The 27586-nt window shown below is 34.6% G+C and overlaps 1 protein-coding gene across 2 annotated transcripts in view; it reads right to left on the bottom strand.

The window, feature by feature from the left end:
* Positions 1-3748: 3748 nt before the first annotated feature.
* The window catches only part of LOC106135562 (synaptotagmin-10), an 88973-nt gene continuing 65135 nt past the window's right edge, over positions 3749-27586 (bottom strand). The window contains exons 6-11 of one of the 2 annotated variants that reach the window (XM_060950298.1): positions 22866-23020; positions 13407-13575; positions 11790-11910; positions 9176-9347; positions 5003-5203; positions 3749-4729 (exon numbers count right to left, since the gene is read on the bottom strand). In XM_060950298.1, the coding sequence (XP_060806281.1) occupies positions 4726-4729; positions 5003-5203; positions 9176-9347; positions 11790-11910; positions 13407-13575; positions 22866-23020 (822 nt within the window). In that variant the 3' untranslated portion in view covers positions 3749-4725. Of the gene's footprint in view, positions 4730-4998; positions 5204-9175; positions 9348-11789; positions 11911-13406; positions 13576-22865; positions 23021-27586 lie in introns of those variants that run through there. The other variant, XM_013335910.2, reaches the window with a different exon arrangement.

Here is a 27586-nt window from a genome sequence, read left to right on the forward strand (position 1 = left end):
TTTCACAGGGTAGATAGAACCTATTGTCACAAGACATTGAGACCATAATCCCTCATGGCTGAATGGCATAATGACTAAATTAAAACAGAAATAATCACAGTGGCCAACCTCCGTAGCATGACAAGCGCGCTTCTTATTCGCTTTTTATTATGACTGGAAGGGGAGACAATGAGTGACAAGACAGCGGTAGTTTTTCCGCGATAAAACGGGACACTACGGGAGCTGAAAAATTGTATTAATTGCTTTTCATTTACGCATCTTATAATGAAACATGGGGTGATATAGTGGTTCCATATTCTTCAGTCATATCTAGTCCTTCTGTCCTATTTATAACATAATATGTTGAATTGTATTGTATCGCAACAAACTTATCATCATCAATAATTCACTCGATAAAGTTTGTACAAAGCTAAAACTTTATGATGTGGATCGTGTTTTGTTTGTATCTGAAATCGCTTGTTACACAAAGTATCTAACACCCGCAGAAGTTGTTTCGTTGTAATGAACGTGTGTCAATGTCATTTCAAAATGATATAGAAATTCAACGAATATATCTACTGATTATTATAAATGAGTTTATTTTGTTTGTTTTCTTATCACGCGGTATTTATAAAACCAATCTTATTGATATTTTGCGTTTATGTAATTAAGTGCCTGGAGAAAGTCAAAGGGTACTTATAGTTCCCGTGGGATTTGTGAAAAACCTTTATTCTTTTGTAGGCGGCGCTAAATTCGCGCGGGCGAAATTGCGGGTAAAAATATACGAGAAAAATGACATAGATTGAGCTTATCCTGAATTAAGTTTGGGACTTAGGAAAAGACTTGTAAACTTATGATTCCTCGTTCAGGCGATGGGCCTGCAACCTGTCACTATTTGAATCTTATTTCATCGTAAAGCCATACAGCTGGCCTTTCGGTCTTTTTAAGACTGTGGGCTCTGTCTACTTCGCAAGGGATATAGTTATATTTAATATGTATGCAAGTTATAGACTTGTTTTATGGGATACTTCAATGATTTTATAGTAAAGCTTAACATAAAAGTAATATAAAGCTTAAGATAAACATTCAAAACCCAGGCAATAAAAAAGGTATTTTGCCATCACGGCCTGACCGAGGACCGAACACGAACCTGTGACTTCGAGGCGAGAACTTAACTACTGCGCTACGCAGTCTAAGGGTAAAAATCCGTAAATTAACAATTAATTAATTAAAGAGCAAATCAGATGAAAAGTCTCATCTGAACAATCTACAAGGTCAATTATCTGATTGAACAATGTCAGAGTTATTCGCAAGAAAATTATTAATTCTTCAGAGAAATGTCAAGCGAACGATATACATTTTGGCATACCGTACAAATTGAGTGATAAGCTGATACATACATATATTTAAAAGTCTTGAAAAGACTGAAAGTCCGCTGTGTGGCTTAATGATGGAATTAAAATTAAAATAGTGAGAGGTTGCTAGCCCAAAGTCTACAAGAAGAATCCTATTAGCTAAAATGTTTGGAGTGATTGTGCGCCGTGTATTCAATTTATAGTATGTTTTCTTCTACTCACTTTGACGCAAAATGAATCAAGCTATCAATTCATTATTTGAAACAATTAACGCAATAACTTTGGCAAATAAAATGAATTATAAAAAAAACTGCCTCCAATTGATATCCTCTCTTTATGAAACCGATAAAATTTCTCAAATATTCTCCTATGTTATAAACTTTATCCTCAAACCTCATCAAAATCGGAAATGCGCAAACGCGTAATACCTAATGGCAAAAATACGTACAGGTCAAACTAAGAACCAATTTATTTTAAAAGGCGGTTAAAAACTAGAAAATCTAATTCGTGTTGTAAGAAAAATATTAGAAATGAAAATCACAATATTTAAAAATGTCAACATTTTATTCATAAATCAGTATAAGTACTTACATCCAATTAAACTTGCAGTTACAGTATAAAGACTAAAGTATCGTTTAGTTACGACAAGTATTCTATTCTCATACAAAAATATTCCTTCTTGCTCAACCAACGCTTGTACTGTCTTTTCCATACATTTTTTTTTTGTTAAATTTTTGTTTTTAATTCTGAATATATGCCTACTATTCTAATTCTTATCAAATTTCTCAAAGTTATACATAAAACGTATAATTTTTTAAGCATAGGTGTAAAAAGTAAAATGTCTGAAAAAGAACAAGGAAAAATACTTTGGAAGAATTAATACTAATTTCCTTACAATAATATTTTAAGTTATTGTGATATTATAATATCTTAATTGAGATCATTGATATAATTCAATGCAGCTCAAACGTCGCATTAGAAATTTGAAGAAATAGGTACATGACGGTAAAATTACAGTTTATTTTGAACAAAACGCTCCAGTGTAGTTTGTCACGCCGCTTCTTCTACACTTGCGCTTTTCAATAAGTAAGTAAAATATGGTTACTCGTACTTGACGTCAATAACTGATAATATTGACAAATAAAGAAACTTACTGAAACTTTTCCTTAGCTACTACGAAGCAGTTATTTTAAATCTTAAATCATTACAATTCAGGTTTTAAAACCAATCAATTTTAGATGAATCATTGTCGATATGTTTGACAAATGCATGAATATTAATATTGTGCTTAAAGTCTATTTGGCATTACAAGTGACTTTTTTATGTTAAATTCTTTTGTTTATAAAAATCTTCAATTTCATAGTTGAACAAGTATATCTATAAAACAATTTACATTCACCGTAGATGTTAATTTAAAATGAAACTTCTAGTTAACAGATATGACCGTATTAATTAACATTATTATGATTTGGCAACCACGTTTGAAATATAGTTTTAGTCGTTTTAGTCAAAAATGTCATCTCGTGAGTTATATCGATAAGTAATGAAAACAAAATTATATTTAAACATTAAGTAATTTGGACAAAGCAAACTAATAGTGAAACAAAAAAAATAATATTCGATTAATTGATATAACATCCATTGGGAAACAGTTTAAAAGTTTACAAAGAAGAAATTTACAGAGACTTGAAACAAATTTGCGTTTCACGCGACCTTTTCTGTGCCAACATCTCTAAATGTTAAATCTGTTTACAAACTCTACCCTTTGCTGTATTTAAATAGAGGATTTCCTTCAGAAATCATTACCATAACGAAGACCCTCATAATTTGATTCAATTATGACATAATACTAATATATTTAAGTGTTATTAACTAGAGACTTCATACATACATATAATCACGTTTCATCTCTTGCAGGGTTGACAGAGCCACCAGTCTTAAAAAGACTGAAAGGTCACGTTCAGCTGTGTTCTTTACTACTTACTTTTTATCTCCTTTTTTGAAAGCAGATCTATCTCTCTCTTTCTTATATCATAGTGTGTCATTATTATCATAATTAGCATATGATAGGAGTAATTGGTACTTTGCATGATTTGATAAGTTTATAAAGTCTTTGTTGCAATTTAAAAAGCAAATTTGAAGTATTCAGCGTACCGAATAATTCCGCCCGTTTAAAGGCTGCTTTAAATTGTCTTCCACAAGAACCTATGACAAATTAATTTTATAATTATAACAAAAAGACATATCTCGGAATGTAAGACTTCGGTAGGAAATTATTGTTGATAATTACAAAAAGAACAAATATAAACCGGTTTGTTTATTATGATATTCCGAAATTAAATTGGCTAAAGCTGCTAAATAAATGTAAGTATTATCATATGTATATATTAAAAACTGCGGTTACTGATACAATAAAGTTCAATGAAACAATAATATTTTCAAAATGCATCTCAATCAAATTGAAATGCCTGTTCTTATACATGTGACAGTTTAACAATGTTAGATCATAATCTGAGTATACTCCGATAAATACAATTTTTAATATTTATAATTTTAACACGATTTAAAGCTTCATTTTCATATTACAAAGATTGTAACATACATAACAAGTTTTTATATTGTGCATTAAGTATAAATCATATATTTTTCATTCTCGAAACCCGTCTATATTATTGTCCAACACTAAAAGAATGTCCGATACATTCACCATTTTATTTTTACAAACAATTTGATATTTTTAATGATTTAGTTTTAGTATCGCAATCATAAAAACACTTATCATTGATATGATGCTTTTACCTTGAAATTAGATAGTAGCAGCTCATATATTTATTATATTATAAACGACAACAAGTATACAACATTTATGATAATTACAATTACAATGTATGTACATGACACGATCAAGTCTTGAATTTGAGATGTGCGTATTTAGATATATAAGTATATAAATATAAAATGTATAGAAGTAACAGTGTATATTAGGTAGTAAGATCTATTTTATCATATAAAATTTAACTAAAGCAGGTTAAGATGTTAAGGTAAGCAAGGAGACAGTCAATGGGTTTGATGAAACAATTTGACGTAACATATTTTTTGGGGTACATTTTCAATTACTACTGCTACTAAATGATACCATTCGACTAACTTCAAACGAATATTTACGGGATAAATTCATCATCTACTTGAACATATATCTATTCTCTAAGTCTACTTCAATATCACTTACATAGATTCCGACTTGCTACAGTAAATGGACATACAACCAATAATTAATCTCTAATCACGGCTAAATATTTGGCATCGAGAGAGTACGGCCGTCACTATCTGAGGCCACGCCAAGCCATCCAGTAAATAGATTGTCAATCTTGTTCGTATAATATTAGTCTCTTCATCTGAAACAAGACAAGACATGTATTATTTGATTGACTTCGTTGTATGTTGTAAAATATAATTTGTAGATAAACTATTAAGACACAGGCCAATAATCAGATTCACATAGAACCGGGGCAACTTGTTCAGAGTCAGCAATGTAACTCCTGCCTCAAGTCGGATTGTCTCGATTTGACCACGGTCAAAAATTCAGGTAATTACATGGAGGAACATCCACGTTACCTCAAAAACTACCGAAACTCAAGAAAGATGAAGTGGTTCTATACTGGGCTCACCTTCCATTTAAGCAGCTCAGGGTTCCATTCTGGTGATCATTGGCCGGCAGTACGACATTCGCTGGTGGGCTCTTGTTCAGGGGGTACCACTGGGCGACGGGTTTCCGCGGATTGTCCAGCATCTCCAGCCAGTGGTCGCGGCCGATGCCGATCAGGCTGGAGCCGATCGCTGTGCAGCCTATCAGCTCGTTGGGACTTATCCTGGTGAACAAACAAATGTTTAACGGTCATTGGCTCTTGAAGTTGTTTAAGGTGGAGTTGTTCATATACAATGTATATAAATGTGACCCTATATAGAGTCAGATTGGTACTACACCTACATTATATGATGTAATTCATGCAAGCTTATTGAATGTTCTCTTGTACCGACCTTTTGACAGAATACATGTACCCGATGTGATCAAGGTCTGTTTTATATGTTATAAAGACGTGAAACAGGGTAGACAGAGCCGATTATCGAATTGAGATTCAGAGAATGTAACTCATTGATAGCTCATTGCCTTAAGAGAGATCGAAGAATCCCTTTGAAGTAAGATATAGGAGCATGCGAATATCGATTAAAGAATTCATGGTTCTAAATAAAAATTTACTCACACGTATAATTCATTGAAATCAACAGAAACGAATAGAGCAATGTTAATCATGTTTCTCAAAGACTATTTGAGAAATGTAATCATTGCTCAGTTTCACGCCCCGCTTGTATTATAAATGAATATACGTCAAAGCAATGGGTGCAAGTGTTAACTTAGATTAATTAATCGTTTTTAGCGACGGGATAGCTGAGATTAAACGCGCGCTCTGGATGATTTATAGCTCTGTGGATTTGATAAGTAAGTTTGAGTAGAACTGGGTCATTTTGTTGGAATTTGAACGTTAAAAGAATAAGATAAATAATTTGTAAGATTTAAAAAAATAAATTGGTATAAGTGTTAAGTGTGAAGTTAAAATATTCAGTTTCTAATATGACTGATTTGATTGATTTAATTCAGAGTTCCCCAAACTTTTTTGTATCGTAGACCCCTTGCCATGTTTTTCCGTGTTGGGTAGATCCCCTACTTACGTGATATTGATTTCCTGTATCCTACAACTTACACAATGTTATAATCATATATATTAAATTTTTAACTTCATAGATACCTACTTTTATAAATAATGTACTACTCTGTCAAGAAAGTAGCAGGAAAAGATCAATAATACACAAACTGTTTGTTATTCATCCAAATTTATTTTATCACCTTCAAAATATGCTCCTTTAGAAACGATACACTTACGCCAACGAATAATCCAATCATCAAAACATTTTTTAAACGCTGTTTCCGGAATTGAGGTCAGTTCTCGCCGCGAATTCTCTTTTATGTCTTCTACCGATTGAAAACGGGTGCCACGAAGTGGTAATTTGAGTTTAGGAAAAAGAAAAAAGTCGGCTGGAGCCATATCTGGTGAATATGGTGGTTGCTCGATGGTATTTGTTGAGTGTTTGGTTAAAAATTCGTTCACAATGATGGCCTTGTGCGAAGGTGCATTATCATGGTGCAAAATCCAAGAAATTTCTTTCCACAAATCTGGCCTTTTTCGTCGGATTTGCTCTCTTAAACGCCGCATAACACTCAAATAATATTCCTTATTTACCGTTTGACCTTCCGGCAAGAATTCCGAGTGCACAACACCGCGATAGTCAAAGAAAACAGTCAACATGACTTTGACTTTTGAACGACTTTAGCGTGGTTTTTTCGGTTTCGGTTCAGTTGGAAGGCGCCACTCCGAAGCTTGTTGACTAGTTTGCATGTCAAACTCGTAAACCCACGTCTCGTCACCAGTAACAATGCGTTTCATGAATGTTGGGTCGGAATTGACTCGTTCTAGCATGTCCTCAGCGACTCTCATGCGATTGAGTTTTTGAAAAAAATTCAGGTCTTTTGTGACTAGCCGAGCGGCAACATGTTTCATACCCAAATTATTAGTTAAAATGGTACGGATCGACTCGTGAGATACAGAAAATTCGGTGGCTATCTCTCTCAAAGTTGAATGAGGATTTTCAGTCACTATTTCCTTCACTTTTGCGATGTTAACTTCAGTTGCAGACGTTGATGGCCTACCAGAGCGAGGCAAATCTTCCATCACATCTCGACCGCTTTTGAACGCTTTGTACCACTCATAAGCACGAGTTTTTGATAAAGTCGATTCACCGTAAGCCTTCTGTAACATTTTCAGTGACTCCGAACACGATATTCCATTGGCAATGCAAAATTTAAGACAAACTCTTTGTTCGATGTTTTTATCCATTATGAAATTAGCAATACACACTAGATATGATATAACTAAAAATAGCACTGTATTTAATGTAAACAACAGATGCAACTCAAACTCCGCGCCAAAATGGAAAACAGTTGTGCCAATCTAACAACAACAAAAAAAACAAAAATTTGAATTTGGAACCATAAATAAATAATCCATTCCCGATACTTTTCTGACTGAATGTATGTTTTGATATTATAAGATAGTATGATGTAAGTAAATAGGTACTTTCACTGTATGTGTTGAGATCTACTATCGTGGACCCTCATTTTCATTTCATGGACCCCCGAATTTCATTTCGCTGACGTAGAACCCTTGCAATTTGTCATAGACCCCTAGGGGTCGATAAGGACCACTTTGGGAATCACTGATTTAATTGATCAGCTTGTTCACGCTTAGACGCTATTGGATTCGCATTTGTTCCGATTACCTTTTTCGCGGATCAAAACAGCTTTCATACTGTTCTGGAGGCAAAGAAAAAGAAGTGTGCGCCAACTGCTTCTCTTCTCATGCAGATTAAAAACGTCAATAAAAGGAAAAGTTATGATACAATTGTGATTCTTCTTTTAGGCGGGCTAGTATCCTGTTACTATTTGAATCTAAATTCCATCATTAGGCCAAACAGCTGAATGTGGCCTTTCAGTCTTATTAAGAACTAGCTTACCAATAGAATTCGTTCTGACAAAAAGATTTGTAATGTAGTAGTTTTTTGTTCTTACTTAATTTTATAATCGAGGCAAAAAATTCTGCTGAACAGAACCGTCACATTCTTGCTCTGTCTACCCCGCAAGTGATATAGATGTGACTATATGTACATATGTATTTATCTTTGAGAATGAATGTTACTCTGGGAACTTCGAGTTAGCATAGTTATTCGACTGCGAAATATTGCTACAACTTTTATGTTGCCGGGTAGTTGAGATATGTTTTCATAACATCTCGAACATTCCATTGCCCCTCTATAGCGCTAGACTGTACACTCGAATAGAAATATAAAGGACTATGACACAGAGTGCTGTTTTTCGTGTCTTGTCGCTATTGGCTCTGTCTACCCAATCCCAAATTAGTATTAAGTATAAATGCGAAAGTAAGTTTATTTTTTTGTTAACTTTTCACGGATTATCTACTGTGCCGTGTGGTTCCTGGCATCAATAACAAAAAAATAAAACCATTCTGTCTCATTTCCATGGATGTCGTAAAAGGCGACTAAGGGATATGCTTATAAACTTGAGATTCTTCTTTTAATATTTTTCGATGACTTTAATAATTATAAAAAAAACATATTATTATCACTGATGTTTTAGTCAAGTAATTAAAAAGGTCTCTAATAATAAAACTCGATATTCTCACAACTTTCTGGCGGGGGACTGTACACATTATGGAGGGAACATCTTGTTATGAACCAGTTTCCTTGTGATAATGATATGCAAATATTATACTAACATTTGTATGCAAGTTTTACTTACAGTCCAGTTAATTCGCTCATTTTTCCTTTGCTAATAGCTTTCAACAAAATGCGGTCGGAATTTTGTTGTAAGCTAGATTTTGCCCCATCTATGCATAGCAAACTGAAATGTGTAATGTTTACGTTTTCGTAGAATTTTTCAGAAAAAAGAAGCCTATGTTTGAAGGCGGATCATTAACTATACTTATTTAAAATGTTAGTCGTGCGTTCCTAATTTATGGATTTCCATCCATACTAAAGTATATTGTCTGTGTATGGTCTCCAGGTTTTTTAAACGGAATAGTTAAAATCCCTAAACATTTTTAATATAGTGGGCCAAATCACGAAGTGCCAGTTTCACGAAACACCCACCCACATTGGGACATCGATCGACCAGCGACATGTGTAATAAGTAAACGATTCTAATTACTTACATGTCATAATCTATGACCTTGACCAGAAGCGTGACGTCAAACACGTTGTCAGCGGGCAGGTCAAATACCAACGCCTCATTGTAGACAGGGCACAAGGTATTCTTCTTAACCGTAGTCTTCTTCTTCTTGATTCTCTTCCCTTGGCAGATGAGACAGACTTTCACGTAAGGATCTGTGAAGAAAGAAGATAGTTTAAACGGAAAGTATTGTTGTTTTTTTTTAAAACAACTGAATGTTTCTTTTTGCATATTGAGAAAAAATGTGTCACTTCTGGAGATTTCGTTTGTGTCAAATTAGTATATATATACCATAAGTAGTAAAGTAGTATTTGTATTTAATTCTTTGCAAACATAAAGAGAAATCTTTTGACTTTTTTAAATCACTTTTTTTCGTCGAATCGAAGCTCTTTACTGCAGATATGATATTCAGTTATATTTTAATTTTATGTGTCATATGCAGAGGGTAGCAATAGCATGATAAGTAATACGCCTCAGTTACAAAGGCTTTAAAGGTTCATGTTTAAAAGACATGTTATTTGTAGTCTCGTAATAAAAATCAGTTCAGTCATTCAGAAGGCTGTCGAGGGTAAAAGTGTTTGATTTCGTCTGGAAAATCAATTTGTTTGACTTCTTTGTAAGCAGACAAAATTACATGTCATACTAAATAATAATATATCATCTCGTCCCTCTTTATTATATTCACTGTACGACTTTTTGTCATATTATCGTACCAGCTGACGTCCGCGACTTTGTCCGCTGTAAAACGAAATTTGTCATAGTTCACTGATAATCTTAATAACAAAAGCTAACACCCTTTGATTGCATCCTTAGAGGGATGAGGGAGAAATTGTAGTAAACCTGTTTTTAAGTCACGTCAAATACATCTGAGAAACCGCATTGCATTGAAATATAATGCATTGATTAGTTACAATTTTATAATATATTTTATTCATAAATCATAATCTTTATTGCTAAATTTGATGTACAATTAGTTCTTATAAAATATTAGTGCGCAAATGAACGCTTTAAGTGCGTTGCAATTTTAACATGAATAGCATAGGATATTATAGATCTTACAAATGTCACTCAAATCAAAAACCTCATGCTTCCAAGAAGCCACTTATCTTGCATCTTTATTGCTTTCAGGTGGAAACAATAGACTACCCTTTCACAAAGGGTTACAGAGTAGAATCCCTTGAACTTTACAATACGTTGGTAACAATAGGTGTTCCGACATTTTTCATCCCGAAACGTTTGAGATGACAGCAATAGCATAGTACAGTCTTACTAGAATGTAAGTCTATTTTCTAAATTTTTTTTAAACAATTTATTTTTTGTGGTTTATTAACTTGTTTGACTAATACTATAACCTATACTATACTATACTATAACTAATACCTTTTATTTATTAAACAACCCCAGATTTTATTTTTGCTGAAGGTAATGCAAAATGATATAGAGATGACTAAACGTCTATCGGGTATCACTTTAATATTTTTTTGTGCACAAATGTCATCCTAACTTTAAATTAAAATTCAGTAATGATGAAAAATAAATATACAATAAATTCTGGAGAGGTCTGCATGCATGCCAGCTAAAATATATTCTTGGTACTTTAGTTTCAGATGGGTTATTTTTAAGTATGTTTTTACTCAGGCTATGATTAAGTTAATTCTATACTGTGAATGTATTACAATTGATAATAATAAAATTTAAAACGAAGATGCACTTCAATACGTAGTTAACATAACATTATTTATCTTCTTCCTCCTGGCGACGAGACCTCTCTTGAGAGAACCCTGGGTGCACCTTTTGACCAAGACCTCGATTATATAAATCAGGTTTCTACACGAAGCGACTCCCGTCTGACCTTCCGTTACCTTTTCAGGCAAATCTACCCCATAAAGGATCAAGGGTAACACATTGACTGTACCTATATGCGTGTATCCACACGACGTATTTTCATACATTCTTAATATTTTATACTGAGCTTGCACGGACCATGGATCAAAGTTCAGAAGATTACACAAGTTTGAGCAGCACGTAGCGAAGTTACGGCGGGATGAGACGATAAAAATAAAGCATTGTTGTGGCGAAATAAATAGATTGTTCGAGTTATATTAATATATTAGATTCACCGCCATTACAACAATTTTATTCTTATTCCAACAAGAGTCATGATAACTGTCAAAATCCTTGAGAGTATTTAAAATTAGCGATTAAAATAGCAAACAGTTAATATATCGCTTTTGTAATAAAGCCAACCATTAATTAAATCCTTCAGACTAATCTCCGTCTACCCGCAGACAGACAGACGAGACAGGTGGTCTGGAACGATAAGACCACAACAGAAAATAATATTAATTTTAATAACAAAGTGAACTTTTAACGTAATGCATAACAAAAAGTTAAGAAATGCAAGGTTAACGGAACTTCAACTATATGTATAATGGTTAACCTTAACCTCTCATCGGTCGGCCGCCATTTTAATTTTTTTTTTGTTTAAAATGTGATAAATATATAGGATTTTCAGAGGAAGGTTTGTGTCAAAAAATGCTATCTGTACGAAGCTAAGGCGGGTCGCTACTATCGTAATGAACTAAATTGGGCTTTACCTGAAGATCCATTGATGTCCATCGCTTTAAGATTTCTTCCTTTGATAACGGTGACCGTGAGTCGCCCAGCCGTGGGCAAATAGCATAGTGAGAGCATCAGTTCTCCTAAATCTTTCTTTTCCTGTCGACAAACCAAAATTATTTTAATAAAATGAAATAATTATAAATGCAAAATCGTCGAGTTCGTTTGAAGGGAATGTACAATGTAGTAAAAGCGAGAGAGATCGTTGAAAGTGGATATCTATTGTCCCTGTATTCCCACTATTGGTAACAGGGAATATTTTAAAAGTAATTGTTTCACTAAAATCTGAAAAATCTGACTGAGTTTTTATGAACTGTAAGCAATAAATCTAATTAGCTTAAAGCATAACGCTGGTCTGGAAGCAAAAGATGTAGTGCGTGTGCAGTTGCTCTTTCTGGTCAGATTTAAAAGAGGAATTATTAAACTTGGGATTCTTCTTTTAGGTGATGGGTTAGCAAACTGAAGCTATGTGTTAATCTCAATTCCGCGATTACTTAAGGCGACGGGCTAACAACCTGACAGTATTCTTCAACCTTAATTCAATCATTTATCCTTCAAACGTCGCCTTAGTCTCATAACTATCGGCTATGCCTACCTCGTAACGGTTAAAGACGTGATAGTGTAGTTAAAATGACGTAAATATCAGCTAAGAATGTTGAAATTTATTACTTTCTTTCTTCCTACAACCTTTTCAAACTTCTTATTAGGTACAGAAACAGCATTGAAAATTGTCAACGTTATTGAAAGCATTGAAACACGATCATTAATCACCAACTCTCAATATTACTTTCTTTTTTTTTCATAGACGAAGGACCTTAGACCTTCGGGTTCGCATTTCTGAAGAAACCTTTGTCATTTCTCGTAAAATGAAACCCTTGGGATTGGCATTGATAGTTCTGTTTTATAAATCAACATAATAACATTCCTTTTTACGGGTTAACATCCCTTTCAGAATGTTGGTTGAATATATTTAAAAAAATCTTCGATACCACATACCGCTACCGAAATAGCTCTTAAAAATTGCTGATTTTAATTTGATGGAGTGCAGCATTTATAGATGTAAAAAAGCATACATACATATGGTCACGTCTATATCCCTTGCGGGGTGGACAGAGCCAACAGTCTTGAAAAGACTGAATGGCCACGTACAGCTATTTGGCTTAACGATAGAATTGAGATTCAACTAGCGACAGGTTGCTAGCCCATCGCCTCAAAAAGAATCCCAAGTTTGTAAGCCTATCCCTTAGTCGCCTTTTACGACATCCATGGGAAAGAGATGGAGTGGTCCTATTCTTTATTGTATTGGTGCCGGGTGCCACACGGCACAGAGGCGGTAAAAAAGCAGTAAGTACATAAATGATTGAACAATTAACTATGGCGCTGTAAAGATGTCCATAGTATTCTCTTTCTATTGCATCAGGTTTTCTGACTCCAGGAGGTCCTTATGCACTACGTGGCTGATCAGAGGATTTATTCACAAGTGTAAGTGTACCATAGAGGTAACCGTAGTACACCACTGATAAAATATTCTTTTCAGTAATAGTTACCCCCTACAAAACAGATATTCATATCAAAGTGCATTTCTGAACTATTACCTGTGGCGCTGCTAAGATGTTCATAGTATACTCTATCTCCTGCACCAGGTCTGCTGACTCAAGGAGGCCCTTCAGCACCACGTGGCCGATCAGGTCGTGTCGGCTGAACCGGTCGAAGTCGTACACGGAGAACTGGAGATAGCGTTGACGGAGTTCTTCGTACGGAACGCTGCAACAACAGGCTTTGTTACCATGGAGATTGTATTAAAGAGGAACACATGCGAATCAAGAGTTCAGTATATTTCTGAGGCTGATATTGAAATATAATATTTCTCTTTTTTTACATATTGACTAAAATTTTTAATTAAAGGTGGCCCCATCTCCTCTAGATGGGGAACTTTTATACATACATATGACCACGTCTATATCCCTTGCGGGGTAGACAGAGCCAACAGTCTTGAAAAGACTGATAGGCCACGATCAGGTATTTGGCTTTAACATAGAATTAAAATTCATATAGCGACAGGTTGCAAGCAAATCGCCTAAAAGAAGAATATCAAGTTTATAAGCGATAGGCTTTTATGACATCCGTGGGAAAGAGATAGGGTGGTCCTATTCTTTTTTCTATTGGTGCCGAAAACCACACGGCACCTTTTATACCAAAGACGATTTGATCACCACTCGCCGAAGCATGGGAGGAGTACGCTGCTCCCGCGTTGCTCTCTAATAGCCCAACCTTTCTTGACTCCCTACGAAATCTTAATAGTGTCTTCTGTGTGTTACTCAGATTATTTCATATGTCAAACTTTGGGAAACTTCAGTAACCGTCTTCACATAAGCTTAGTTATAAATGTAAGTTTACTGAAGCGCCGAAATTATCATCCGCATTTGTCACACTGCACTAATAAATAAGTCTTAAGCGTTGTAGTGTGGCCACGTTTACGTTTACGTTTAAACGTGGCCGCCCTAAACAGACCTGGCGGCGGACAATCATCGCAGAGGTGAAGAATCTAGGGAAGACTTGGAGCGAAATAAAACGCGAAGCTCAAGACCGAGCGGGATGGCGACGCACTGTGGATGCCCTCTGCCCCAGCTAGGGGACATAGGACCTTAAGTAAGTAAGTCAAGTTGTAGTGTCCTTTTCAAGTCTTGGAATCTATATGAATTATAAATAAACTTAGACTTAGAATTTTTCATTATTGACTTGTATACTTTATATTAAACGAGCGCTTTGTAAACCTAATTTACACTTAAATTACTTAAAATCAACTGCCTTTCAGCTCATCAGATGCCTTAAAACAAATTTATGTTTAATTTACAAAGATCTAATCTTGATTATTGACAGTTATCCTCAAAGATTCAAGTTTGAATAGAAGTAAACATCCCGCCTTTAAGCCGTTAAGCCAATTTATGAGTCTAAAACGCAAAATGAGTTCAACGCCCTAAAACCACTTAGAAAACACGAAGTATAAACTTTTACCCATAACAGCGTCGGGACACAGCTGAAAAATATTTTCTGATAGCAAAATTAAGTTTGAAATTTACAAAAAATATGAGAGAAAATCAAGTAGTGAAGTATTTTACATAAAAAACTCAGAATAATTTTAGTTATTAGCTACTTTGAAATGTAAGAGAGTACTTTATTTTAGTTGCATTTTTATTAATATTTGTAGCAGTTTAAACAGTAACTCAAAACTTACTTTAACACAAAACTAAATTTGACAAAATCTCCTTCCACAGAGTTCTTATTTAGCGAATTCCTTTAACTCCTTAAATTCTCCAAGGAATCGTTAAACCAAATAATTAGATTCTTATACAACCGGTTGTATTGGTTATTTGTGTATTAATCAGTCAGCTTCTACAAATGTATAATTTTAAGTCAAATAGATACGTTTCGCTAGACCGTTTCCCTCATCTTCATTTTATTAATAACATAGAAATCAATTTAATATGCATTAGAAGCTACAATTAGCCAACAATCGCTTAGCTATTGCATGACCAACTTACTCACGAAAAGGAACACGGGACCTCTAAACGGGTACAAAGAAACTAGACTCAATGAATAAATTCACTGCAAAGTTGAAAACGTAGAAATATTGCGCAACGGAGAAAAAGAGTTGATACTTTATGAAAGTCTCCAACTTAGATTACGGACGGATGAATACTACTCAAACTATTTGTACCCGGTACAGTCGGCGCAGAGAAACTTGATCATTATTTATTTATTTCGTCGCTTACATGATACAATACCTACTTGCAGTTTAAATATGTTCCCGGTTGGCAACATATAATACAGTTGTATTTATAACAGTTAGTTCATTCCTGTAACAGTAATAATATTCCAAAAATAATTTTTTTTTGCTAATTATTGCCAATAAATCTTTACTGCTGTTGGTCCGCGACTTCGTGTAGTGTCGACTTGGTACGTTAAGAGTCTGTAATAGAATTACATCAGGTTTCACTTAACAAAAAGATTTCCACCCGGGTTGAGAGATAGTTTTAATATTTATCTGTAATTTTATAAGTTTAATATTATTATCCTCGCCTGTACTTAATAAAACATTTTCCTTACACGTTTATTCCGCTGAGTTGACGTCACTTTGAAATGTAGCAATATAATTTTCACACCGTTTGATCGACAATGTCCAAATTACATAAATTATTCAATATCAGGAGAGTAGTAAAGTTGTATGGAACTCCCTAGGGAGTTAAGTGATTTGAATTTGGAATATCAAATTCGTGCGGGAACACGTGTAAAACTCTTAGTCATAAAGTACCTACACGCATGGCAATTGGACAAATGAACTTTTTTCTATCATAGCACATAATTTTTTTCTTAATAAAACGCGCATATTAAACCGATCATAGACTTTATACACTCAAATTTTATTTATTTATATAATATACATACATAAAAACTACAATATACATAAATAAATAGGTGCAGCGATTACCGAAATGAGTAAAAAGGCTTATAGGTATGACATACCCTCGCGACTCAAGAGAAACCCGTATACCCGTGATTTGAGACTAGAACGACTTGAGGTTGTCCTAATGGACTCGGGAAGTGAATTCCAGAGCCTAACAGCCATAACGGCGAAAGAATTGGAGGCAAAACCTGTACGGTGAAAAGGGGTAGCAAGAGTTAACTTGAAGAACGGAGGATTCTACGACATCCACGGGAAAGCTACGGAGTGGTCCTATTCTAAGTGCCGGTAATTGCAATGCAAAAGATAAAAGGTCATTTTTAAATACAGTTTTAACTTCTACTAAATTTGGCGTAGGTACGGAAAACTTAACTTAGCCAATTGGAAGGTCTTTTCATAAGTTAAATAACCCCCAGTTACCGCTCACAACTTGTGCCAGCGCAACTGAACTTCGATCGTTCTTGTATTTTTTGCCGGCGAGGTTCTGATATCTCTTGAAAACTTGTTGTTTTGGAAACGGCAATGTTGGTTTTCACTTTAGTTCCTATGTGAGAGATCGATGCTAAGATAGGAAAAAAATTAGCGGAACCATAACAGGTTCAGTTGCGTTTCAGTCATAGATTTAGTATAAACAAACTTATTATATACCTACGAGTTTCCTACTAATATTATAAATGCGAAAGTTTGTGAGTATAATAGTATGGATGTTTGTTACTCTTTCACCCAAAAACTAGTGAAGCGATTACGATGAAATTGGGTATATAGCTAGCTGAAGACCCAGAATAATATATTGGCTCCTTTTTATCCCGGAGTTCCTGGTTCGGAGTTCGGGATTGATTCTACGCGGACGAAGTCGCGGGCGGCCTCTAGTAACACATAAACTTAGAATTTTCTATGATTACAAATCAGATATTTTCCCTTGTTCAAATCGAGGACGTTCAAAGTAACTCAGGTCAAGAGTACCCGAAACCGCCGAGCTTGCATGAAGAGAGTTATGAATGTGGATGAAACGAAAGAATCATGAAGATATCGTGGCAAATGAAAAGATGTAGTCTCTGCCTACCCCTCCGGGAAAGAGGCGTGATTATATGTATGTATGTATTTCTGTTGGTTTTAATATCAAAACGAAGTAATATTATCGTGTTCCATATAATTGCCCTGAGGTACAGTGCCCACGTAGTAATTAAAATTTTCAGTGGCTCTTTAAAGGGTTGGTAGTTATCTTTGAGGTTTAGGAAGGGCTTGGGCAATCAAACTAAGTTGAATTATATGATAATATTAACTTATTAGAAACGCGGTTAACGAGTTAGTAACTAGATAACTAAAGTTTAATGCCCTTATAGGCGGCTCCTCATTAAAATTCATAAAAATCTCTATATTTATAGCGAACAAGTCAGCGTTTAACAGTTACAAAATAAGCAGTATCTTTTCAGAATTTCGCTACCAAATTGCAAAAGCCCGTATAAATCACTATTCTTAACCTACATATACATAGTTATGTTATTAAATCGACCATCAGAAAGCAGATCCCGGCTTTCTCAATAGTAGTACAACATATCAACGACTACATCTTACAGGGTAGACAGAGCCTGAGAAGAGAAGAGTCAGAGAAGCGGCGAAAGCTGACCGATGGCTTAATGATGGAGAAATGAGATTCAGGTAGTGACAGATCTAGTAAGTAAGTATAAGGCGGAGAGAAAAAGAGACCGGTAATGTACAGAGTACCGGTAAAATACATACATACATAAAATTACTCCTCTTTACCGGAGGGGTAGGTAGAGAATACATTTTTTCACGATTACTGCATACTTCATTCGCTTAATCCAGTACTTTCCCAGAAATATCTGATCTTTCAACTTAAACATCGTGACATACATATTATGGCAACTGAATGTGTAACTATGACCGAATCAGGGTCAGGTTTACCTGCAAAGGTTGCGGAGATCAGATGGGTGTCGCTTCGTGTAAAAATCTGACTCACCCAATCCAGGATCAATAATCAAAAGCGAACCACGGGCTCCTCTCCTGAGTGATGAGGATGCAACCGGGACTAAAGCCAGGAGGAAGGAGACAGGTACTTAAAAATCGCATTTAAATGAGTTTACGGAAGTCTAATGAGATATATAGTACTTCTGCGATTTTTCTGTCATATCTTTAACCCTTACGGGGTAGACAGAGTCAACATTCTCGCAAAGACTGATTGGCCACGTTCAGTTGTACGGCTTTAAGATGAAATTGAGATTCAAATAGTGTCAGGTTGCTAGCCCATCGCCTAAATGAAGAATCCCAAGTTTATTAGCCTAGCCCTTATTTGCCTATTACGACATCCACGGTAACAATATGGAGTTGTCCTATTCTAAAATACAGAAACCAAACGGCATTAAAAATCGAAATCGAAAAGAGAATAAATTGCTATTTAATTTAATGCGCTTGACTGTTTGTTTCTTTATTGCCACTTGAAAACTTTACCAAAAAGCTCTGTGTCCGGGGTTAACGGACTTTTGAAGTTTTAATGGCTGCTAAAAGACAATTGAATCACGACTTCCTTATTTAAGTTACATTTTGAATATCAACTGTGAAAGTGATCAGGTAGTATCTTTGAAGTATCTTTTTGTGAGCGCTCCAAAGCTGTCAATTAAAAGTTTTTAGTAAATAACGGATCGAATTTTACACAATTAACCAAGGTACCGCAGAAACGCTATTCAAAAATTTTGATAATGCAAATATCGTGTTTGTTTTAGTATCTTCATTGCATAGAATTTTTGTTTTTCTCCGTAATTTTTGTTTCTATATAGAAGGAAGTATGCAGAGATCGTGGCAAGTGGAAAGATGTAGTCTCTGCCTACCCCTCCGGGAAAGAGGCGTGATTTTATGTATGTATGTATGTATATAGAAGCCTGATGACACACGATGTACTCTTAAATTTTAGGATATGACAAAAAAATTCCATTTAAAGGTGCTAACATGAATTTCAATATATAAAATGAGTATAGATTACATATGTACAGTAATATAATCCGGTAACTATACTTCCTTCATGCATATAATCACGTCTTTATCCATAACGGGGTAGACAGAGCCAACAGTCTTGAAAAGATTAAAAGGCAATGACTAGCGTTATGGCATTGAGTTTCAACCGGTCACAGGCTGTAAGCCCATCGAGTAAGTAATTCCAAGTTTATAAACCTTATTCATGATGATATGACTTTTATAATCTCAACGGCAAGAGAAGCAGCTGGTACACACTATCTTTTTTTTTTAAAACACTGAAAGGAATTAAGATTCAAATAGTGACAGGTTGCTAGCTAGCCTTCAAGAAGTATCACAAGTTTACAAGCCTATCCCTTTGTCGCCTTTTACGACATCCATGGGAACGATATTAAGTGTTTCTATTCTAACTGGGTACGGTAAAACCCCCAATCATCGACACTTTAACGCACGAACTCTAGTATTTTTACAATATTTGTTTTATTTTTATTATTTTATCATATTTTGAAGTTTTGAGTAAAATTTTTATATCACATTCATTTCTACTTTAATAAGAAATGAATAGATAGAAATGAATGTGATATAAAAATTTACAAGATATACCAATATAGATTTATGGTATTTTTGGCCTAATATTCGACTGCAGAAATCCATTTACCGACAACCGTTTTCGACATGTTCCAATAATCGAGATCTAGTAATCGACATGTTCTATTTATGGACACCCAATATTTAACGGTCCGTTAATCGTGCACCCAGCCTAAAATTTTCAAATGGTAGCTTTAAACCGAAAAAAGTTATGAGCAATAAACCTTACTCACCTCCTTAGTGATTTCACTAATAAAACTGGCTTTCCGTTAAAAACTTCTGCCGGTCGATATTTAAAGCTCCACCATTTTTATCAAAATAACCGAATGTAGAAAGTGACACTTGCAATGAGAGCTGGATGAATCTTGTCTAAACCTATACTTCGTTTACGTTCAAATACACAACATTAGTATATCCTTTTTTTATTTTACTTTTTATGTGTCGATCATTGGAGGTCTGTCGGACATTGGGTACTTTACGTTAGTATTTTTTACATTTTCTTGATATTTTGCATATTATTAATATACGAGTGAAGTCTCAGAGGAAAGCTAGTAATAAAATAAATGGAAAGCACTCAACGACTATAGTATGACCTAACTTTGTATTATGAGTTAGGGGTCACAAACAAAAGTTAACGGGAATGACATAAAAGTTTTTGATTGCTTGATCGAATTACCTGAAAACCTGTAACCAACTTTGCTACACAAGGAATTATGGACTGATATTTTCAACCAAGCTCAAAAAAGCAGGAGGTTCTTAACATTTTTTATGTTAATGCGTTCAAGCAACACACATTTTTTTTATATAAGAGAAGAAATTGACTAATTGATTGACCGATATATTAACGAATAGCCTATGCCTGGTTCTGAATGTAAATGCATATAGGTTTCTTATAAAGTGTTGAGTGCTAAAAAAGAAAATATCCCGCAATTCCTACGGGAAAGGAAATTAACGGGATTTCAGGGGTGCGTATGCGCATTCTAGATTCAGGGATGTAGTACAAAGTCAAACACTCTACCATATACAGTCCACTTTCAGTAAGTAACGTTGTACTCATAAACATACAAACTTTACAAAGTCAACGAAATATTTTATAATGCAAGTTAAACCCAAGTCAGCTCTAAAGGAAGTTACCTCAAAGAAGGTCAAAGTAAAACCTCCATGCATAATATCCGAGTGCCAAAGAAGTGATGAAAATTGCAAGTCCTAAATGTCAAAGGAAAATACGAGTATAAAGCGGTTTTTGAATTTGACTTAAGGAATGCAACAAAATGTTATATTTCCGATTCGAGGCGCGGGGTGTGGTTGCTCGTACGACCTATTAACATAAATATTTAAATACTTATTTTTGAAAATCTTTTTTCTACTCTTATATATTTTTATTTTATGCGTAACATTTGTGGCTGTGATAAAAAATGATTATATTTTGGTTATTTTTTACAGTTAAGCCAAGATTCCAAGAAAACCAAATCAATGACTTTGACTTTAATAAAATATCATTTTCAAATCATTCATCGAATTAATATTTATAACCCTTTTAATATGCGCTTATAATATATTTTTTTTAATTTATTTCATTCAAATTAATTTGCAAAATACAGGAGTGTAGCGTATATGCGGACTTAATACTATAAAAACATTATTTACCAGTCGACCGTTGGACACACAAAAATCTTAATTTTGAAGTCAAAATAAATAAATAAATAATGTTTCAGATGTATGTTTGTTTTAAAGATGTTTCTACTATCTGCGAAAATTTATAATACAAGTTCCCAGACAATATATCACAATATTTAGTGCGCAAACTAACTTGCTGGCTGTACTCTTGATTTCTCAATTATAAAATACCAAAGTTTGGCAAAACTTCGTTAACGATGGAGTGTAATAATGTCATCAGTATCTGAGGTGTAATTAAATTAACTTACATTCTTCGTTTGATTAATTTGACTTTCTTTGTACTATTCTGCGAAAAAACTATATGAATTTCAATTCTATTACTAAGACAAACAGCTGAACGTGGCCTATCAGTCTTTTCAAGACCGGTAGCTTTGTCTACCCCGCTAGGGATATAGACGTGATTATATGTGTCTATTAAAACACGCACAAGAAACAATGGAACTGAAAAATATGTCACGGCATAACTGATACAATAACTTATTATATGTATATTCCGTGTCTCTTGAGTTCACAATTCATCTTAGAGTGCGCTAGCTAACTTATAAAGTTTAAGGAAAGCGTGTACTTCCTAATTTCACATGATACAGTGTCGAGCAAAACTAACGTAATTAGGTAGTGATCGACGAACTAATCACGTTAAACGTGTTTATCTCAAGTTACACGCTACACGTGGGACTGTGCACGTGAGACGGGGACCTACTACTGTAATTGTATGAGTGCTATTTTACAGATTAAAAACTGTTTTTTTTTTACAAAAATAATAAGCTCCAACACAGGTATTTAGGACATGTGATAATTGATGTGTACCGTGATCTGAAATTTCCCCTGCAGGGATTGTGGAGGTCAGACCCTTTAATCCACGTTCGTAGCTGAAGAGTCGTGTGGTTTCCAGCACTTTACAATAGAACCACTCCATATCTTTCCCATGAATGTCGTAAAAGCCGACAAAGGAATAGGCTTGTGATCTTGGGATTCCTCTTGTAGGAGGCTAGCAACCTGTCACTTTTTTGAGTCTCAATTCCACCATAGGGGCTGAACATGGCCTTTCAGTCTTCTCAAGATTATAGGCTGTCTACCCCGCAAGGGGTATAGATGAACTATAATTATGCATGTTTGTCGTAGTTGATCTTAGGTAATCAGATATGAACATGGATTTTTATCTTTTTTGACAATCAGTCACGAATATTAATTTACTTGTCGTTTTTGTAACCATGTTTCATTGTTAGCCATCCACTACAATTGAGACGGGAATTGCTTCATGTGACTAACCATAGGATCATGGTCAAAGGCCAAAAAGAAGAGAAGATGCAACCGCATTTTCTGTAGCCTCAAAACTAACCTGAAGAGGAAAGTCTCGTTGAAGACAGGATTCAGGTTCTTGCGGTGGACTTTAGTCTGGAATTTCTTTTTGCGGTCGGGCAACAGGAACACCTTGATGTACGGGTCACTGCTGCCTGTCACGTCCTTGATCGGCAGGTCACGTGCTTCGAAGATCTGGAACAATAACTTAAATTTTGAATTTGAACACAAATCAAAATTTCAGTACACTCTGTACATAAATCTTTTTAAAATTGGCAATCCATAATATATATATATATATTTCTTTTTTCAATATTAAATCTCATAAATATATAAATCTCCCGTGAACAATGTATTCTCCCGTCCACATTCTATTCTAAGTATAATTTAATATTGTGAAGTTGACGTTGTTGAAGAAAATGCTCCAGTGCAGTTTGTTACCGCTTCTTCTGCACTGACGCCTTGGAAGCGGCAGTAAACTTAGTTTTTAAGTAATTTATTTGACGTCAACCAAGTTGTTAAACCATACGACAATTATTAAGCGATATAATAGTATCCTATAATAATGAATAAAAAAATTTTGAATTTTGAATTTTGAATAGATAAATTAAAATACACAGACTAGTTAACGCCAAAATTCAAGACTTGGAATACTAATTTAACGATACCATATTTTATAATACATACATATACATACATACATAAAATCACGCCTCTTTCCCGGAGGGGTAGGCAGAGACTACCTCTTTCCTCTTGCCACGATCTCTGCATATTACCTTCGCTTCATCCACATTCATAATATTTTATAATAAATGCAGAATAGACTAACATCAAGGACTCGGGCCAATCAGAAGTATTTTACCATCGTGACCTGACTCAGGATCGAACCCGGGCCCTTTTGGTTCAGGGGCAAGACCACGACGGCTGAATCAAATAATGAGATGATAAATGTTTTTGGTAATTTTGAATCTTGACTTACGATGATTTTTATGCAGTCTGCAGGATATTTTACGCAGTCTGCAGGAAGACAGAATATGGCCCCTTGACTAATTTGCCGCAAAATATCCATATCGGATCGGCTAATAAACTTAGGATTATTCTTGTAGGCGAAAGGCAAACTACCTGTCACTGTTTCGGCCATTCTGTCTTCTCAAGACTGTAAGCTCTGTCTACCCTGCAAGGGATATAGATGTAAATTTATGTATGTATATGTAAACAAGTTCGTATTTTCCAATTTTTAAGAAAATATAATGCAAAAGTTTTTATTCATAGTTCCATGTTTATTATATTACTTTATTTTGACACGTTATGTTGTTGATGATAATACCAAGAAGAGATTATCTAGCGAAGCTTAAGCTAAAAGTTGAGTGAACTACAAGTTTCAATTAGAAGTTCAACTGTAACGTTCATTATTTATTTGAAACAAGGATATGCTTTCAAACAAGGGGGATACAACTTTTTAAATCATTAACCTTTAGTTAAATTGGTGTTTCTTTCAATACTTTTAACGAACCCTTTGAGTAACTTTTGACCTTTGAATTTTATTAGTTAAAATTGTTAGGATTTTTTTTTTACAGAACAGTGAAAAACAATAATATTTTTGTATAACAATAAACTAAAAAAAAATGACTTTGTAATCAAAAATGACATATCTGTATCGTTTCATTGTTGAAATTAATGAAGGATAGGTATAGTGTTTAGTTTTTTTAATGGAAACAGATTTACCTGTGGTTATAAAGTAGCCCATGATACAATACTACACAAACACATAATCAATTTAACCTTCACGAGGTAGACAGAGATGTTCGACTGATAAAATTAAGATTGAGAAGTCGCGAAACCCATTTTTCTCATGGTAACATTAGTCTCAATTTAACCCGTAATCAGCCCAAAATCTCTCTAAAAAGATTTAAATTGGGTATGGGACATGCAGGTACAAGTTGTCGAATAAATTGTCACGTTCCACAAAAAGGGTTTGATCAGCATTATAAAGGGCAGGGATAATCTTTTGCTTTGATCATAGATACCTTGGGAAGACTAGAAATATTCGTATTTCTAACAAGTTTTTTTAGGTAAAGTGTCAAGTTTGGTGAAGTATCAAGTTTACAGCGCTAAGGTAGGTATTTTTCTTTGAATTATGAAACTTATCACAAAATCTGAATGTAACACGATATTGAAGCTCTACCTAGAATCCATACATATAATAAAATGGCCGATGTATGAATACCTGAAAGATATTGCCAAAAATTGATATGGGTTATCTAATCGACGGCCTCTGTGGCTCAGCGGTAGTACGCTTGTCTGTGACATCGGAGGTCCTGGGTTCGAATCCCGGCCAGGGCATGATGAGAAAATAACTTTTTCTGATTGTCCTGGATCTTGGATGTTTATCTATATAAGTATTATATTATAAAATATAGTATCGTTGAGTATAGTATAGTTATATCTCGTAACACAAGTTTCGAACTTACTTCGAGGCTAACTCAATCTGTGTAATTTGTCCCGAATATATTTAAAAAAAAAAGAAAAATGACCAAGAGAAGCCAAAAATGTGCATACACAAATACAATCAGGACATTATCTTATACGCATGTTGCTTGCTATTTCCATAGTCACCTTTAAAGATGTCCATGGGAAAGAGACAAAGTGGTCCTATTCTTAAGTGCGGGGAACCACACGGCACATATTAATACGAACATAAGAATCTGTACAAATACAAACCGGCGACAGTCGGAGCGCAATACGTTTAATTAATTCGCTCCCCCCAGACCTGACCAATTAGCAACAGGGTGAGATTTCCACACATTGAAATAAATAAATAGACATGACAATAAAAATTATATTCTTAAAATAATAAATTTGACGCAAAATGTTCATAATATTTTTTTTTATGAATAATAATTTTTTTAATGTATTCGCTGTTATTGCGGCAACGGAAATACAAAATTTGTGAAAATTTCAGTTTTCTAGCTATCACGTTTATGAGATACAGCCTGGTATCAGAGAGGTGGACCGACAGACAACGGAGGCTTAGTAATAGGATCCCGTTTTTAACTTTTAGGTACGTTTTTTATGAATGAAAGAGTACGTAAATCGTAAAAAAAATAATGGATCCAGCTTAATATGTGCTTTTTCTTCAAGAATTATTTTTTAAATTGATAGGTTAGAATAAAGTTTACTTATCCAATTCAAAGCTCGGTAATGTTATCTCTGTACCTATTAACTCAATAATCTCAGTGGAATTTTTGCAAAGTTCTCCGTTATCTTAGGAATGGTTTTTATGATCCTGGAATTCATTATCTCCGACATTAGATATAATCTTGGAACTTTTATAATAGCATACTTTGGAAACTGCTTTTACTAAAGCTTCACATTGACCCAGAAATGTTATGACTTTTCTTACTCTGGTATTTCTGTAAGAGGCATACTTATATAACCTATCTTTTACTCATTGTAACTAACATTTTTTTTTATAATTATATGGCCTTTGCGTTACTCATTGTCTAACTACGATGTAACAGCGGCCGCCTTATAAGCATTGGAGTCTGAAATCAGCATGGCTGTTTAGAGATTTTTCGAGCAAGTAAACGCGCATTTGTATGTGATTTGATAAGCGCCATCTAGTGGTAACACATTGGCACCAATGCAATTCCATACAAATTCGTGATTACTCGCTCGACGCGTTTGATCGAGTACAACTCGCAGTAACATCTCTGAACTATAATGTGAGACAAACTATATCAAATATGACAGAAGTTACGTGACTCAGGACACCACTGACACTTCTGGAAAATAGGCTTTTATATGTACAGAGAACCTCACACGAAATTGTATTGTAATATCTATATTGCGTATAAATAGTAGTTAAAATAGAAATAAATTACTTGCAATGATAGACATATCCCATGAAGGACATATCGTACCTACGATATCGATATAAGTACACTTCTCATTGTGACTTACTGTACTCATATAAAAGGTACAAAGATAATCTTAACCATCCCTTTGGAGCCGTTCCACCATGATGAGGGAGCCGTGCAATCAACTCGCCTCTTTACAGCCCCCATCCTGAATAAAACTCCATTGTAACATAATATAAACGTACATACCTGCGCTATTCAGATTTTCATCAAGGGATAAGGGCCGCGAAATTTACTACACTTTGTAAACGGTTTTGAGGAAATGTCGGCTTTTTTAAAACGACTTCATAATGGAGGCTTTTTTCAATATGTACTTTTTTTTGTATGTTACGCGATAACTCGGCTAATGATGAACGAGTTTTGTCTAAGAAAGTAAGGAAGTATTCATATTCCATATAAATTTAGTCAAAATGAAATCAGATACTTGGAGAAAATTATTTTTTTGAATAAACATAATTCAAGTACCTACCGCGGTCTATGAGGAACAACGCGACAGAACTAAGGCTTTCACATAAAGTAAACTTTAAAGCCTATAGAAGTCTATAAACATACATAAAATCACACCTCTTTCCCGGAGGGGTAGGCAGAGACTACATCTTTCCACTTGCCACGATCTCTGCATACTTCCTTCTATAAACTAGACAAAAAAAAACATCTGTAATGCTCTTTACTATTTTCGGTTAACTTATAATTCCGTATATTGTTTCCGAATCTTTTGCATACAAATGCTAAATAATGTATAACACTAAAGGCCATGATTTAATTACTCAAAAAAATAGGTAAATTTAAGATAAAACCTTCAGGTATAACCTAACTAAGTAATTCATTTCAGAATATACTA

This window comes from Amyelois transitella, chromosome 21 (assembly GCF_032362555.1).
Source record: "Amyelois transitella isolate CPQ chromosome 21, ilAmyTran1.1, whole genome shotgun sequence".
Taxonomy (NCBI): domain Eukaryota; kingdom Metazoa; phylum Arthropoda; class Insecta; order Lepidoptera; family Pyralidae; genus Amyelois; species Amyelois transitella.